Genomic DNA, 13,835 nt, shown 5'->3' on the forward strand with positions numbered 1-13,835 from the left:
AGCCTAGAGTGTAAATAGCTTAAACAGGGCCATTTAATATTTACAAGAAAAATTTAAAGCTGGATACATAAATGGGGGCCATCTGTCAAAATGATTGCTGACCCAATGGGGTAGAGGGGTAGACATCATTACTGGACCCCATTCAAACTGGGTAAGGAACAGCCTATACAATCCCAAAGGATCATGAGTTGAAAACTAATTACTGCCTGGTTTAGGAGGGGTGGGGGGAATATTTTGTAATCAAGTTTCTAAGAAAGAACTCAAATGTAAAAAGCAGTAGTGAGGAAGACAGAAGACAGCTCTTCAGTGCAGTACTTACTGGGAAAAGGCTTGGAACTACAAATCAAAGAAACTGCCTACTTTTGCTCAATTTCTATTTTTAGCATATCAGTACTTTGCACATGTGGGGGTGGGGAGACTAAAACAGTATCGAAGCAGTACCAAGTTCTGTTATTGCTTCCTCTGCTATGAAAAACTAACAAAACACCTTATGATGAGTTATGCAGGCCAAAAAGGGTCATAGTCCACTTGCCCACATCTCATAAGAACATGAACTTCTCCAACTCAACATTCCCTACTGCTATCGTCTTACTGAATTTGGGCTGCCCTCCCCCACCACAAAAGGGTAGAACATCTGTTTATAATGGATTAGGAAACAAGAATCCTATTAGAGATTACCAAATACCCTTGAGAAAATAAATACTGTTTTAACATAAAGCCAATATTTAAATTTTGAGCACCTACAATGCATTTGATTTTTCCTGATGTGCAAAGGCAGGAAACAACTCTAAAGAGCTACTGAAGATTCTACAGAGTTAGGAACAGCAAATGTGAGCAAAGTGTCCAGTCCTGCACACACTAGGGCAGTTCTCCAACCTTGCAGCAGCCCATCTACAGAGCTCGAACAGTCCACAGGGCTTGTGGCTTAAGGAATTATCTAAGGATATACCACAGCAGGAGAATCCCATGGATAACCAAGCAGATACCATTGTCCCTGGACCTGTGGCCTCAGCTGTGCTTGTTACTCTGCAGGGTCCAAGGGACCCACACTGGACCTTACAGCATTCAGATGAACGTGTTCCTCCGTCTTCTCGGATCCTTCACTGAAGCACACCACAGCCCCTAAAAAAAGGGCACCCCTACTATTTATAAGGTTAGAGCACATATTTAAATAATCTGTCCCTAAAATAGCATAATTGTAAGACAAGACAATGTTTTCATTTCAGGACTTTTTGGAGTCAGCATAAATACACTGCACAAAATCATGGAATTAATTTTAAGACTTCCCTACGGCTGTTTGCTTAATCAGTACATTCAGTGAAGAAGTCATTAGCAATGTATTTGCCTGAGAAAACACTGAGCATAGTTTCATATTAATTTTTGTTGCATTTATACTATGATAACCAGGAAAAATCGGGGGGATATAAATGACCAATGTCTTTCTTAACCAGAGGGTAGTTTGCTGTACAGATTACATAACTTCAGACTTCCTACAAACTTAACAATAAGCATTTGCTTCAAATACTATCCCTTAGCTCAAGCAGACACTTAGAATTTGACACAGTGTTAACAAACCACACATTGGGACTATTAATTTTGACACAGACACAAATACGGCTTTACCCTCCCCACACTGTGACTGTAATCTGATTTCAATATACACAAGACATCACCTTTCCTCTAGTTACAGAGGATAGGAGAACAAAACAGAAGAAAGGATCCTATTTCATACTGCAAGCTTGTTGGCATGACCTGCAACAAAATGAGTGAACAGTTGGGTCCTTGGTCAGAACTTCACTGGCTTTGATACAAAGTTTTTGTATGACTGCTTTGACCTGCGACAGACAACTCTCCGGCATAGCATTTCAAGTAAGAAAACCAAAGTATTTAGCACAATTCACTGCTTGAATAATTCACTAGGTACAGCTCTGTTTTCAACTCAGTATCTTATGCTGAGGATTTTATCAAGTATTTTCATGAGTCCTCATACTGTAAAGTTTTGACCACGATGGTACACTGTACTCTTCACTTCAAGCACCAATTCAAAATACCATGTTTTGAGCCTTTTTTTGCTTAGGCAGAAGCCCAATATCTATTCTCATAGCTTTTAAGTAGTAGTACAACATGTACATTAAAATACCTATGACATCCAATAACCCGTTTCTAGATGGTTTCCTTGAAACAAAGATTAGCTAGCTGGTCAATGATAAGGTCTTACTGATTTTCCACTCTATAAAGGTGGAACCAGCTCCCAGGCACCGTCAGATTTCAAGTTCTGTTTACATTACAGTAATCTTTGTGCTGCATGTTGAATGAGAAGCAAACACCAGAATACACTTCATAATGACCTACAGAGTGTGGAGCTCATGGCTATTCTCAGATTACAATAAAATTCACACTGAAAAATACACCTGAACTATCATTTGGTAGCTGAAGTTGCCTATAGTCGTAAGTGGAACAGTCAAAGAATTTAAGAAAATCCAAATCCAAAATATAAGTTATATAGATATTTCTTTTTTGAAAACAAAATATTAAAATAAGTATTTCCTAAGGTTCAAATAAAACTTACGGGACACTATCAAAATCAAATGCAGTCATTTTACAGGATCTTTTTTTCCAAGTAGAAGGTAGGTTCTGATGTTAAACCAAATCTTCAGCTTATTTCCACACTCGGTGTTATTTCCCCATATGCATTTTCTATGTACTTATTTCTTCTTTGTTGTTATAGTTGAAGAATCTCACCAGCAACCTGAGAATTGATCTAACGTTACAGCATTCATATAGACTTAAATCGGAAAAACAAAATACTGTTCCAAACTTCATGCTCTCATAGATTACAGCACATTAAAAAAACGCTGTAAAAGCTTGCGTATATATCCTCTACAGGAAACAAATACATTGGTGTCTCGAAGCAAGATTTGGGGTAGAACGCTAACCCACATTTTTGAAAACTATAGGTCAATCCCTCTAACAGAGGAAACCAAAGAGTCCTTGCAATCAGCAAGTCTTGAACTGTTAACATGATCAAGTTCTCAACTTCTGATTGAAGTGGTAGATAATACAATACCTGCCTGGAGCTAGGAAGACAGTTAGAACAACCAAAATCCAGTTAATTACAGGACTGAGGTGAACGACTGGGAAATATTCTTTGTGCACGTATTTAAAACTAGAACGAAGTCTCAAGAACTCAGGTTCGGCATTCAAAAAGGCTGTAGGATTCAGGATGTCTTGCCCCCACGTTTACTACTTAAAAGCATTTGCATTTTTTTTTTAACCAATGTGGACTATATTTGAACTCTCAGCTTAAAGGTGGAAAGCTTTACAGCTCATTACCAATACCCTGACACACTCATTCCCACGGCATCGATTAGTATTGTTCAGAAAGACATCAGAAGAGATTAGGCCCCTTACATTTTGTAATCACAGCCACCACTAGATTAGACCACAAGCAACATTTCATTTCTCTCACTGTTTCCTATTGTATAACTACCAACAGCTACAGCAAGCATTTAAAACCTTAATAAAAACACATTCTTTTACAGTATAGCAGGGATAAAGTTAAGAAACCAAAACTCAAGGGCAGTGGAAGGTAGCATAAAGAATGTTGATAATAGGACATAACACAATCAATCATGCAAGCCAAGATTCCCACATGTACAAATAAGAACTATTCAGCTAATCAAAAAAATTTTTTTTGTTCTCTTGTGGTCAAGTGTGCCAAGATAAATGTGGACACAGACACAAGGCCCACAAGGCTAAAAAGTACATTAAGTAACAATTAAGAGAAAACCATTCACAGAGGTTTTTTTAATGTATTACAACCGCAAAAATGAGAAACCAGATACCATGTCCGACGGCATGATGAAGGAAACAAGATCTGAAACTTGAACACAGAAGTCCTCCAATATTCTAGTATTTCTAAAAAACTTATAATCCCCCCCCTCTACAACTATTAAAACTATATGCACAGTAGCCCAGGAACTAATGGCTGAAGTAGAAGTAACGCTACCCGTCTATTGAAAGCATTTCTGTTTTGACAAGGAAATTCGAATGAACTGTATGCATAAGATTCTAGTCTCTAAAGACATTTCTGTGATCAAGATCAAAAAGGTAAGAAACAACTTTGATAAAAGGCTATTACAGACTGCAAGAATTTACACTAAAAAAGTTACAGGACTTAGAATTTTTTTTTTTCCTGAGAGAGGGATATGCTATTTCAAATACATGATTTTTATAAAATCTGAAAGTGTACCAGTGAAAAGTTAATCCCGAGGGAGACTATATTTTGCAACATTCTTAACTTAACATACCTTTCAGTATAATTAATTTGGCTGATATTGTATATACATGCTGAAAGGGCCAATTTGACATGACCACGATCTGGAAGAAGTTTCAAATAACTCCTATGGTAACATACAACTTCCAATTTTACACCAGTCTGTACCCCAGCCTACAGTCAAAATAGATAGTACTTCAGTATTTAAAAAAAATAAAATTCTTTTTTAAGACAGTGCCTGCACTTGCGGAAGGCGGTATTTTTCCACAGCCACACAAAACAGCTGTATTTTAGGAGAGTATTTTGAAATGGAAGTGGGAACCTTGCACCCTGCTTTTATACAAGAGAAAATCTGCAAAATTTAAGCTGATGCAATTTCTCACAATTCCTCATGTGGCAGGATTCTAACACAACACTATTCTTTTTGGGAGCAAAGACAATATTTATCCTTCAAGACCTGTTTGTTGTTAATATAAATGCATCTGAACAGGGTGGGGAAAACCTATGCTTTATCTGTCTCTGTAGCTAGACGATACCACCAGTTTGAAATATCACCCAAAATAAATTACTTCTACAGTCATATGCATTTATTGTTGAAACGTGGACATATAAGTTAAAATGTAATAAAAGATCTCTGAAAGCATACTTAGAAAGGGGCATGCAACTCAGTAGATCAACAATGGCATTTAAGTTTTTTAAATTGCACTCTGGAAGCTCAAGTTGCCTCGAATATACCCTGAAAGTAAAATTAAGACTTCGGAGTTGATAAAATCACCACAGCTAACAAGATCTTACAACTAGTAAGTTTACCAGTAACTCAGTATTTCAAGTACTGTGATAAGGTGTGTATTTTGCTTCAGCCTGCAGAATATCACTTCTGACTAAGTGCATACCAGTAAGTGACATCAGACCGAAACCACATAGTTTCACTCGCGAGCAAACACCACTACGCCAAGCTACGGCAACACCAGCTAACACACGATGGGAACTTGCCACGCTGATGCCAAGGCAGCTGCCTACTCAGGAGTCACAGCTAAAAATTAGTTGGAAATTTAAATTCGAACTAGTTTCAAGGCAAGCCTTTAATTTTACACGAAGGAAAAATAACCCGTTGAGCGTTCCTAACTCCACCTCTTTCCCTGGGGGACGTTCAGCATTACTCACCGCCGCGGCAGTCCTAGGGGAGGTCGGAGTACACACCCCGCAACGTGCACCTGCACCATAAACACCTACGGATCAGGTGGAGGACCGGCACAAGTTTCTGAGGGATTACTGCCGCCCCAAATCTGTTTACCGTATGTCAGCAACAATCATCCCCGACTGATTCAGCGGCTACAGAAAAATCCTGCAGTACTGGACTCTCCCGGTTAAACCTTTCCTAATTACTACCCGACTCCTCAGCCTGGAACAAAAGGGCACGGCCTGCCCCAGCGCGCAGGCAGCGCCCGCCCAACCGCCTCTGCCCCGCAGCCGGCGAGAGCGCGCTCCGGCCGCCACCGGGGGCTTCTCCCGGGGGGCCGGGCCGCCCCCGCCCGGGCAGGGCACGGCTCGTGGGAGCGCGCCCGGGGTCGGCGCGGAGGCGGACGCGGACCCGGACCAGTCCCGCCGCCGGGGCCCGGCGCCCGCGGCGCTCCCCGCCCGCCAGCCGGGTGGTGCCGCCGCACGTCCAACAGGTAGGCGGGCGGGCGGGCAGGCGGGCGGGGAGCGCCGCGGGAGGCGGCCGGCGGCGCAGCGACCCCGGGCCGGGACGGAGGGGGGGTGGGCTGCGGGCCACCTGCGCGCTCGCTCGCTCGGCGCGGCCGGCAGGCGGGAGGCTCGCCGGGCGCCCAGGGAAGGCGGCTGGGAGGCCCCGGCCCGGCCCGCCTCGCCCACCCCCCTCAGGCCGAGCGGCCCCCGCGCTGCCTGCGCGCCCGGGGCGGGCGAGGGAAGCCGCGGGCGCCGGGACGCAGGCTCGCCGCCGCGGCAAGCAGCTGCCAGACGGCGCCGCCGAAACCGCGCCGAGGGGACGGCGGGGATTAGAGCGGGGAGGGAGCAGCGCCGCCGCCCCGGGGCCGAGCCTTACCTTAGTGGAAGCCGCCGCGGCCCTGGCAGACATTTTGTTTCCTTCTCTCCCCCGGAGTCGGGCGAGCGTGTACGCGCCTGCAACTACTCAGGCCGGGGGAGAGAAACTCCCCGCCGCCGCCACCCGCGCCTCACGCAGCTGCCCGAATAAACATCCCAGGGCGCGGGGGGGAGGAGGAAGAGGAGGGCGGCGGGGAAGGGGCGGGGACGGGGGGAGGAGGGAGGAAGAAAGAAAGAGGAAGGGGAGCGGAGGCTCAAGTTTGGTAAAAGTCCGGTCTCCCTCCGGCGGCCGGCGGCGCCTGGCACCCCGCCGCCGGGGGCCGGGACCCGCCGAGCCCGCCCGCGGTGCCGCCGCCGGGGCGTGGAAGGCGGGAGCGGCCCCCCCTGCCCGCCGCCCGCCCGTCCGTCCGTCCCCTCAGCGGCCGCGCCGCGCGCCTCCCCTTCGCCCGGCCGCCGCGTGCCTTTCCCCCCGCGCAGCCACTGACATGTCTGACTGCCGGCGCGGCCCATCCCGCCCGCAGGAGGGGGGGGGGAGGGAAGCCCCGCCCCGCCGCCACCACCACCCCCCCCAGCGCCGCCGGTCCCGCGCCCCCCGAACGGCGGCGGAGCGGCGGCGGCGGAGCGGCCGCCCCCGGCCCCGCCGCCCTCGCCGCACGGCGCGGGGGCGTCCGCAGGCCTCGCCCGCCGCCGGGCTCCCCCGCGCGATGGTCGGGGCGGCGGGCGCCGGCGGCGGGGGCCGAGCGGCAGCCGGCCCACCGCAGCCTATGGGAGCGCGGGGGCCGGTTTGAAACGCGGGGAGCGGAGCGGAGCGGAGCGGGCCGGCGCCCGCCAACAGCCCGGCAGCGCCGAACGGCGCCGGCGCCGCGCGGAGGGGCACCCGCTGATGGGAGGCGGCCGGTGCCCTCGTCCGTCCCTTTGCAGGCGCCGGGGCGGCTCCGCCGGGAACGGCTGAGCAGGGCTTATCTTCGCGCTCTCCTCGGCGCTGGGCCCTGCCGACGCGGCGGGCGGACGAATTCTCGCAGCCCTGTAACGGACGGCAGAACTGGGATGTCAATCAGTGAGGGCTCGAACCTGCTTTTGTGTTTGTCTATTGTTTGAAGCGGCGGGACATGAGTTTTCAAGTTCCTAATTGTACATTTTGTTCTTGAGATAAAAGCAATAAAGACACAAAGAGAAAACAACTTGGGAGATTTGATTTGGTTTAAGGTGGTGACTACATAGCCTCAGCATTTCCTATAGCGCCATGAACTGCTGCCCGTGGCTTTAAAAAATAAACTCTTTCAAGTATTTTAGGCGAAGGGCTTCTCATAAAAGCCACTAAGTGAGTGTTTATTTCGGCACCAAGAGAAACGCTGCAAACCTTTTCTCTCCTTCCATTTAGAAAAAGGCTTTTTAAAGATGTTATCTTAATTTTGGGAGGTGGGTGCCTAACCCGTGCAGGATGAGGCTCGCTCTGAAAATGGAGCTGGAGCTGTGACTCAAGCACGCTCTGGCTTTACCGCCACGGGACGGCTCACGCCACAGAAAGCTGAGCACGTGCTCCCAAGTTTTGTAGGACCAAGTCCTAAGTTAATCAAACCACTTCCAAAAGACTCGCCCACTGAAGTGCTTCAGTGAAAAGAGGGCGCGCTCTGGGTATTAGCCACATTGCTATCGTCCATAGTTTTATTATGTTGATTACTTTAGATATTAGACTAGAGCAGAAGTTCCATGACTAATCAGATACATCAGCTTCCAGTGAAAGGACAGTAGGTGAGAAAAAATTCCAGACCAAAATTGGGAGTATTTAGCACTCGTTTTGCAAACATTTCACGAGGCATAGATGACAGTAAAAGGCATGGTATTGGGGCCATAACTTTCTGCAGTTGTGCTTTTTATGTGCTACCAGCTGCTTTCGTGCTCCACGCAATCTTCAGAAGTACTTAAATTCTCAAAAAGACACAATAATTCAACGATCCAAATCAGTCCTCTACAAAGAAACGCCCTACCCAAAGCTCCCGTATGAGTTTTACATTTGTTCTCCTTTGAAAATAAACAAATTCATGTTCCAGGAAATAGCTGAAGCAAATTCCCAAGGCAGCACTCCGAAATCAGGGGGGAAGAGCCAACTCCTCCACCGTGGCGCGCAGAACGCGGCACTGCAGGGCAGAGTAAGCCCACCGGGACCTTCTCCCTCAGAGCAAACAGTGCCAGCCCTCTTCCTAGTACACGCTAGGGCAGCCTCAAAGCTCCAGTAACCTCTAGCTTTAGTCAGCACCATCCCCGACTTTCTGGCACCTGAGTGCTCCCGGAGTACCCGAATACCGTGGCTTGCCTCCCCTTTTCCCGCAGAGGCGCAGCGGCTGTGCCGAGTTTGGGAGGGGCTCATCCCCACGGGAGTTCTCCTACGTTGCGGTACGGCCTTCTGCCAAAGCTCCTCTGCTGGCCCCTGCCATGAAAACGTTTCTGCAGATTTTTTACTTGTTAATTGCTAGACGTAACTAAGCCTTAGATATATTTTTCTAATCTATCTACACATGCAGAAGGCGGAATGTGACTTTTTTTTATGCCCACGTGCTTCATTGCCAGAGTCTACTGGTATTCACCAGAGGAGGCAGGAAGGAAAAGGCTGAGATCACAACAGGAAGGAGGGGGAAGATTTCAAGGTGTGGAGACGCACAAAAAGAAACTCCGGGGAGGGTGACCTGATAAAGAGTAGGGTAAAATAATCCCTCCCTTTCATCTGCCCCCCCTTGTATAAGAATAGTTCTGGGAAGGGTAGGCAATGCGTGCGGGCTGGGGGGGAGGATAGGCTGGGAATAAAGATGAAAGACCATAGAACAAGATGAAGCATACGGCAGGGGAATGAAAGAGGATGGCAGGGACGCAAACACAGAGAGGTGGAGATGGATCCCTAAAATAAGGGAGAAGGACCATGGGAAAGAAAAGTAGTTATTCGGGTTATTGGGAGAAAGATGGGGAACAAATAAAAAGGTTAAAGAAAAATACTAAGCAAATAAAGTTCCAGCAAAGATGGAGGTGCCATTTTTGTATCATCTTACGCTGGATGAGAAAATGTCATCAATCCATACACTGAACTTGACACGGAAGGAGACTATTTAACAAGGAAGGACTTCTATCTAGGGGTTTGAAACATCTGGCAGTGGCTATAAAATGATCACAGATGATCTCTCGCCGGTCTGGGAGAGGACATACATAACTCTTTTAGCCCACAGAGACTAATGGGACTAGTTTGTTTCTTTCTTTCCTTCCTTCCTTCTCTCAATCTTTTTTCCTTTTTTCCTGTTTTTTTCTTTGTTCCTTCCTTTCCTTCCCTCCTTCCCCACCTCCCTTCTCCTTCCTTCCAACAGTTGTTTAAAACTCCATCTCTACTCTTGATATGAATTAGAAGAGCTAGAAATGCCATCTTATTCTATTAGCATTGGTAAAATGCATATATTTGTTGGTAGATACGAATTATTTTAATGAATGGTTTTGCTTGGTTTTAAACAAAGCAATAGCAGAACCATGTTCCTGTCCTTTCAAATTCTTCCTTCAGGAGAACTTCTTCATCTCTTCATTAATAAATTGCTCACAAGCAAAGCTACCATCAACAGTACTGAAAATGCCAAATCAAATGTTGGTCAAATGTTGGTCGAATCAACTGAAAATAATTATATTAAGTGAAAGAAACCTTGAATGATACTATTTTTTTTATTCTTAATAAAGTATTAAAAAATTAATTTCTGAAATGAGTAAGTTATATTTTTTTTAAGACTGTTGGGATTCCAGTGTATTCATGTATTCCCTTCAAAAAGGCTTTAAGGAAACAGCGAATGTCTATGTATATACATACACATACTGATATATCATGAGAGATATATACATGTCAGTGTTTATGCATATATATATGCCCTGTATATATAGTACATTCAGTCAGATACAGATATATACCAAGTCCCATCTGTTAGCTGAAGGATCAGAATTTTAAATCATATTCCTCATACTGCCCTTTTAGGTCCTGAAAACAGGATGGCTTCCTCATGTTAAGAGAGAAAATTGTCTTAAAAGTCAACAGCTGAAGAAACGCAAGTGCTTTACTCCTCCTGTAAATAACTGCTACTGAGAGATGTCTAAAAGAATTATTATTCTATTTTCTTGGTAGGAAACCTAAGAATAAAACTACTATTTAATCAGTATAGTTCAAACAATAACCCTAAATTGATTCAAAGGACACAGAAGGACAATCAGATGTGTGAATCCTTCTTTCTAACTGAAGGCACATGTACCTATTACGCTGCAAGTACAGGAAGTCTATTCTCTACTTTGTGTTGACTTAACTTTTTAAGAAATGTTTTGACCACTTAAAGATGGGGAAGAAGGAAACTGCAGAACCACAGCCACTACAGAGACAACTTCCTGTGGGTTTTGTGGTGCGTGTGGCTCAGAAAGAGAACAATTCATATAAGATCTTTCAGAGATATCAGATGGTTTTGCTGCCCTATGAGGTAGTCCTGGGACAGTTAGCTATAAGCGTGCCTATATATTATCAACAATGTCAAGCAGTTTAGTCGATATTGTATGTTGTGTATTTGTAATTGCCACCTGATTTCAGCATTTCAGTAATGAAGAAAAAAGGGGAAGAGAAAATCCGAACTCACCATGTAAACCACAAGAGAAGAACGTCTCTGTTTCCACCTCAAGAAATAAGAAAGTGGTTTAAAGAAAGCTGTGGGAAATTCATGTCCTTAAAATTACACAGAATTTCAGTGTCTTGCTGAATCAAGTCCCTAGGGAAAAAATTAATGTAGTAATGATGTCTAGTAATGATACTTATCTTCCTCCCACTTCCACACAGTTAAAGCTTGCTTCCTGTACCTACTTACTCCTTCAAAGGCTGTGTACCACTGTAGGTGCCTCTTCTAAAAACACTGCAGATAATTGCTCAATGTTCAGTGAATAGAGTATTCCAGGAACTGATTGCCTCTCACATATTGGAACTGTTAGACAAAAACAAAATCCCAAACATCTGTACTTTATCTCTCATTAATAGGTTAAAGCATACACCTCAAGTACGCACCAGAGGCTGAATATGCCCTGAATGGGAATAAACCCAACCTGTTTTGCCAGTCAGCCTGTCTTAAACTCCTGCTGTTCTAAACTCATTGTTATTTCTTGTTTAACACCTTAAAGAAAAAAGTATTAGGTTTAACACAATGCAAGGTTTTTCTGTTCAGTCAGAATATCACTTCAATTTTTAAGCAAATGGCAAGTGTACAAACAGAATTAAAAGTAGGTTGCAGTGGCAAAGCAAGATTATTTGCAGCCTTAAAATACTTAAAGAATTTATCACAGTAGAGTTGAGGAGTAGTCTCTTTCGTTATTATTTTGGGATATCCTTATAAAAAAGACAACTCTTGTCTCCTTGGTTTGGACCAGGTCTTAGAGAATCACTGTCATCTGTATAATTCTGCGTAGTGACAAAATCTGAGACCACCATTGAAGAAAATGTTATCCATGAGTTTTAATCTTGGTTCACAACAGCAGAGCTAATTTATTACAGAAATATTATGTAAAACTATTCTACTTCCCATCTCAGGCAGATGTTTTGTGGACGGGACTGTGTATTTAAATGCACTGCAGCTGATCAAGGCTGATTTTATGAAATGCTTCACTCTAAGTAGCCACTGGATGTCAAAATGTCAGATATTCTGAATTGTTCTACTTTCTCCAGGTTTATTTGGTAGAGAGGGGACAGTAAAAAATAATCAGACAGCTGTGGAACTTAAGCAGGTGTACGTTCACTGCTAATGTGGTTCCAGTCCGATAAACAGTTACACCACAGACAAGCACCACACATGCTCCACTGATCTAGAATTCTTGTTTTTATTATTTTGCTTTCAGAGAGCATGACTAGCAGTTCATTCTTCAAAATGCTTGTCCAGACAACAAGCAACATGTACCAAAGATTAACTGCACAGGTAACTTTGATAAGTAAAAGTGAAGAATGAACACACATCAGGATAAAGATCTTCGTTACTTACAAACTGTAAGTATTCTGGAAAGGCAGCCCAGGGACAGCTTAATAAAACTGACTGATTTAATTACCTTGCTGGCAAACAACTCTGCATTCAAAACCAGAAGTTTTCCAGAAACCCTTGCGCAGTTACAAAACTGTTCTCTGAAACCCAAACAGAAATCCCCATGTATAAGGACAAATCAAGCTGGGAAGGAAAGGGGGTTGCAGAAGTGTGGTTTTCCAACCCAGATAATTTGGAAATGTGAGATCACTTCTCCAGTTTCTTAAGCATAAGTATCATGGTTGCAATGAGTACCATAGGAAATTATCGTGACTCATTTTTGTTAATGAGAAGGGCATGCATATAGAACATGAAACTATGTACTGAAAATCATTATATTCAAGACAAAAACACATACTGAAAATCGTTATACTGCTAACAAAGTTTATAGAGAATACTACAAAAGCGTGAGCTCGTTTGCTTCTTAATTCTTCATATAAGAAACACTTTATTGCATAATTGCAAAAATGTAGAAACTTACAATACTGGAATTTATAAACTGTAATCCATTTTTATTACCACTCAGCTTTTGACTTTTAGAATCTCAAGATTTATTTTTATCCTCTAGCCTTTCTTATTACAACTGGTACAAGACTCCATTTATTCTTTTAAAATTCACATGCACAAGTCCGTCAAGTCAAGGGACTAACAGTGTACTTAGAAGTAGGAAGACCAGATTACACCCAGTAATTCCAGTGTAATCTTTACCTTAGTTGGTAGCTCTGTCCTAGTAGCACCTGCTTTGTAAGAGTGACTTCAGTAAGGTTTAGAGGAGGTAAGTAAGGGGATTAAGCTCCTGATGGTCACGCCTATAGGGTTATGAACCCTTTCCACCTTAGTATTTGCTTTTGTTTCTACCTGCAGATATTAAAAACAACTAAAAGAAAAGCACTTTAAAAAGATGGCTGTTTGTGTCAGTAGCAGAAACTCAAGTTATCTTATTTGTACACCCTGCAGCTTTCTGAACTATATATTATTAGATGATTATATTGCACAGTGGTGTCACCACTGGTCTGCGATGGTTTTTTTGGGGGGTCCCTTTCAAAACCGTTATCATTCAAAAATATATTAAGCCTGAGACATGAATGTGTCAAATCTTATTTTGCTATAAAATACTACAGTAGAACATAATTTTATGGGTTTTAACTCCATGTTCCAACAATTCAGCCTCCACCCTCAACTCAAGTTAAGAGTACTTTTCAGTCACTTTTATTCTGTAGCAACTAAGGAGACATCTGGTTATCTGTGATATTACATATTCTATTCTAGCTGTGTCTGCAATCAATAGCAAAATTTAGCTCCCAGGGACAACATGCGGTTTTGCAGTATGCCCTGGTGGACTATTTCATCTGTAACTGTTACAGTGTAGTTAATACTAATCTTTTTAATTACACAAATAAAACCCATTACAAGTTTTTAAAATAAGTTTAGAAGTTTTC

At 44.0% G+C, this 13,835-nt stretch overlaps 1 protein-coding gene across 16 annotated transcripts in view; it reads right to left on the bottom strand.

Moving 5' to 3' along the window:
- TJP1 (tight junction protein 1) overlaps positions 1-13,835 on the bottom strand; it is a 200,086-nt gene that overhangs the window by 68,593 nt on the left and 117,658 nt on the right. Inside the window, exon 1 of one of the 16 annotated variants that reach the window (XM_030016334.2) lies at positions 6,339-6,781. The exons of the other annotated variants lie outside the window; for them this stretch is intronic. Within the exon in view, the coding sequence (XP_029872194.1) occupies positions 6,339-6,371 (33 nt within the window). The 5' untranslated portion in view covers positions 6,372-6,781. Of the gene's footprint in view, positions 1-6,338; positions 6,782-13,835 lie in introns of those variants that run through there. 16 annotated transcript variants of the gene reach the window in all.

The sequence above is a fragment of the Aquila chrysaetos genome, chromosome 5, assembly GCF_900496995.4.
Source record: "Aquila chrysaetos chrysaetos chromosome 5, bAquChr1.4, whole genome shotgun sequence".
Classification (NCBI taxonomy): Eukaryota; Metazoa; Chordata; class Aves; order Accipitriformes; family Accipitridae; genus Aquila; species Aquila chrysaetos.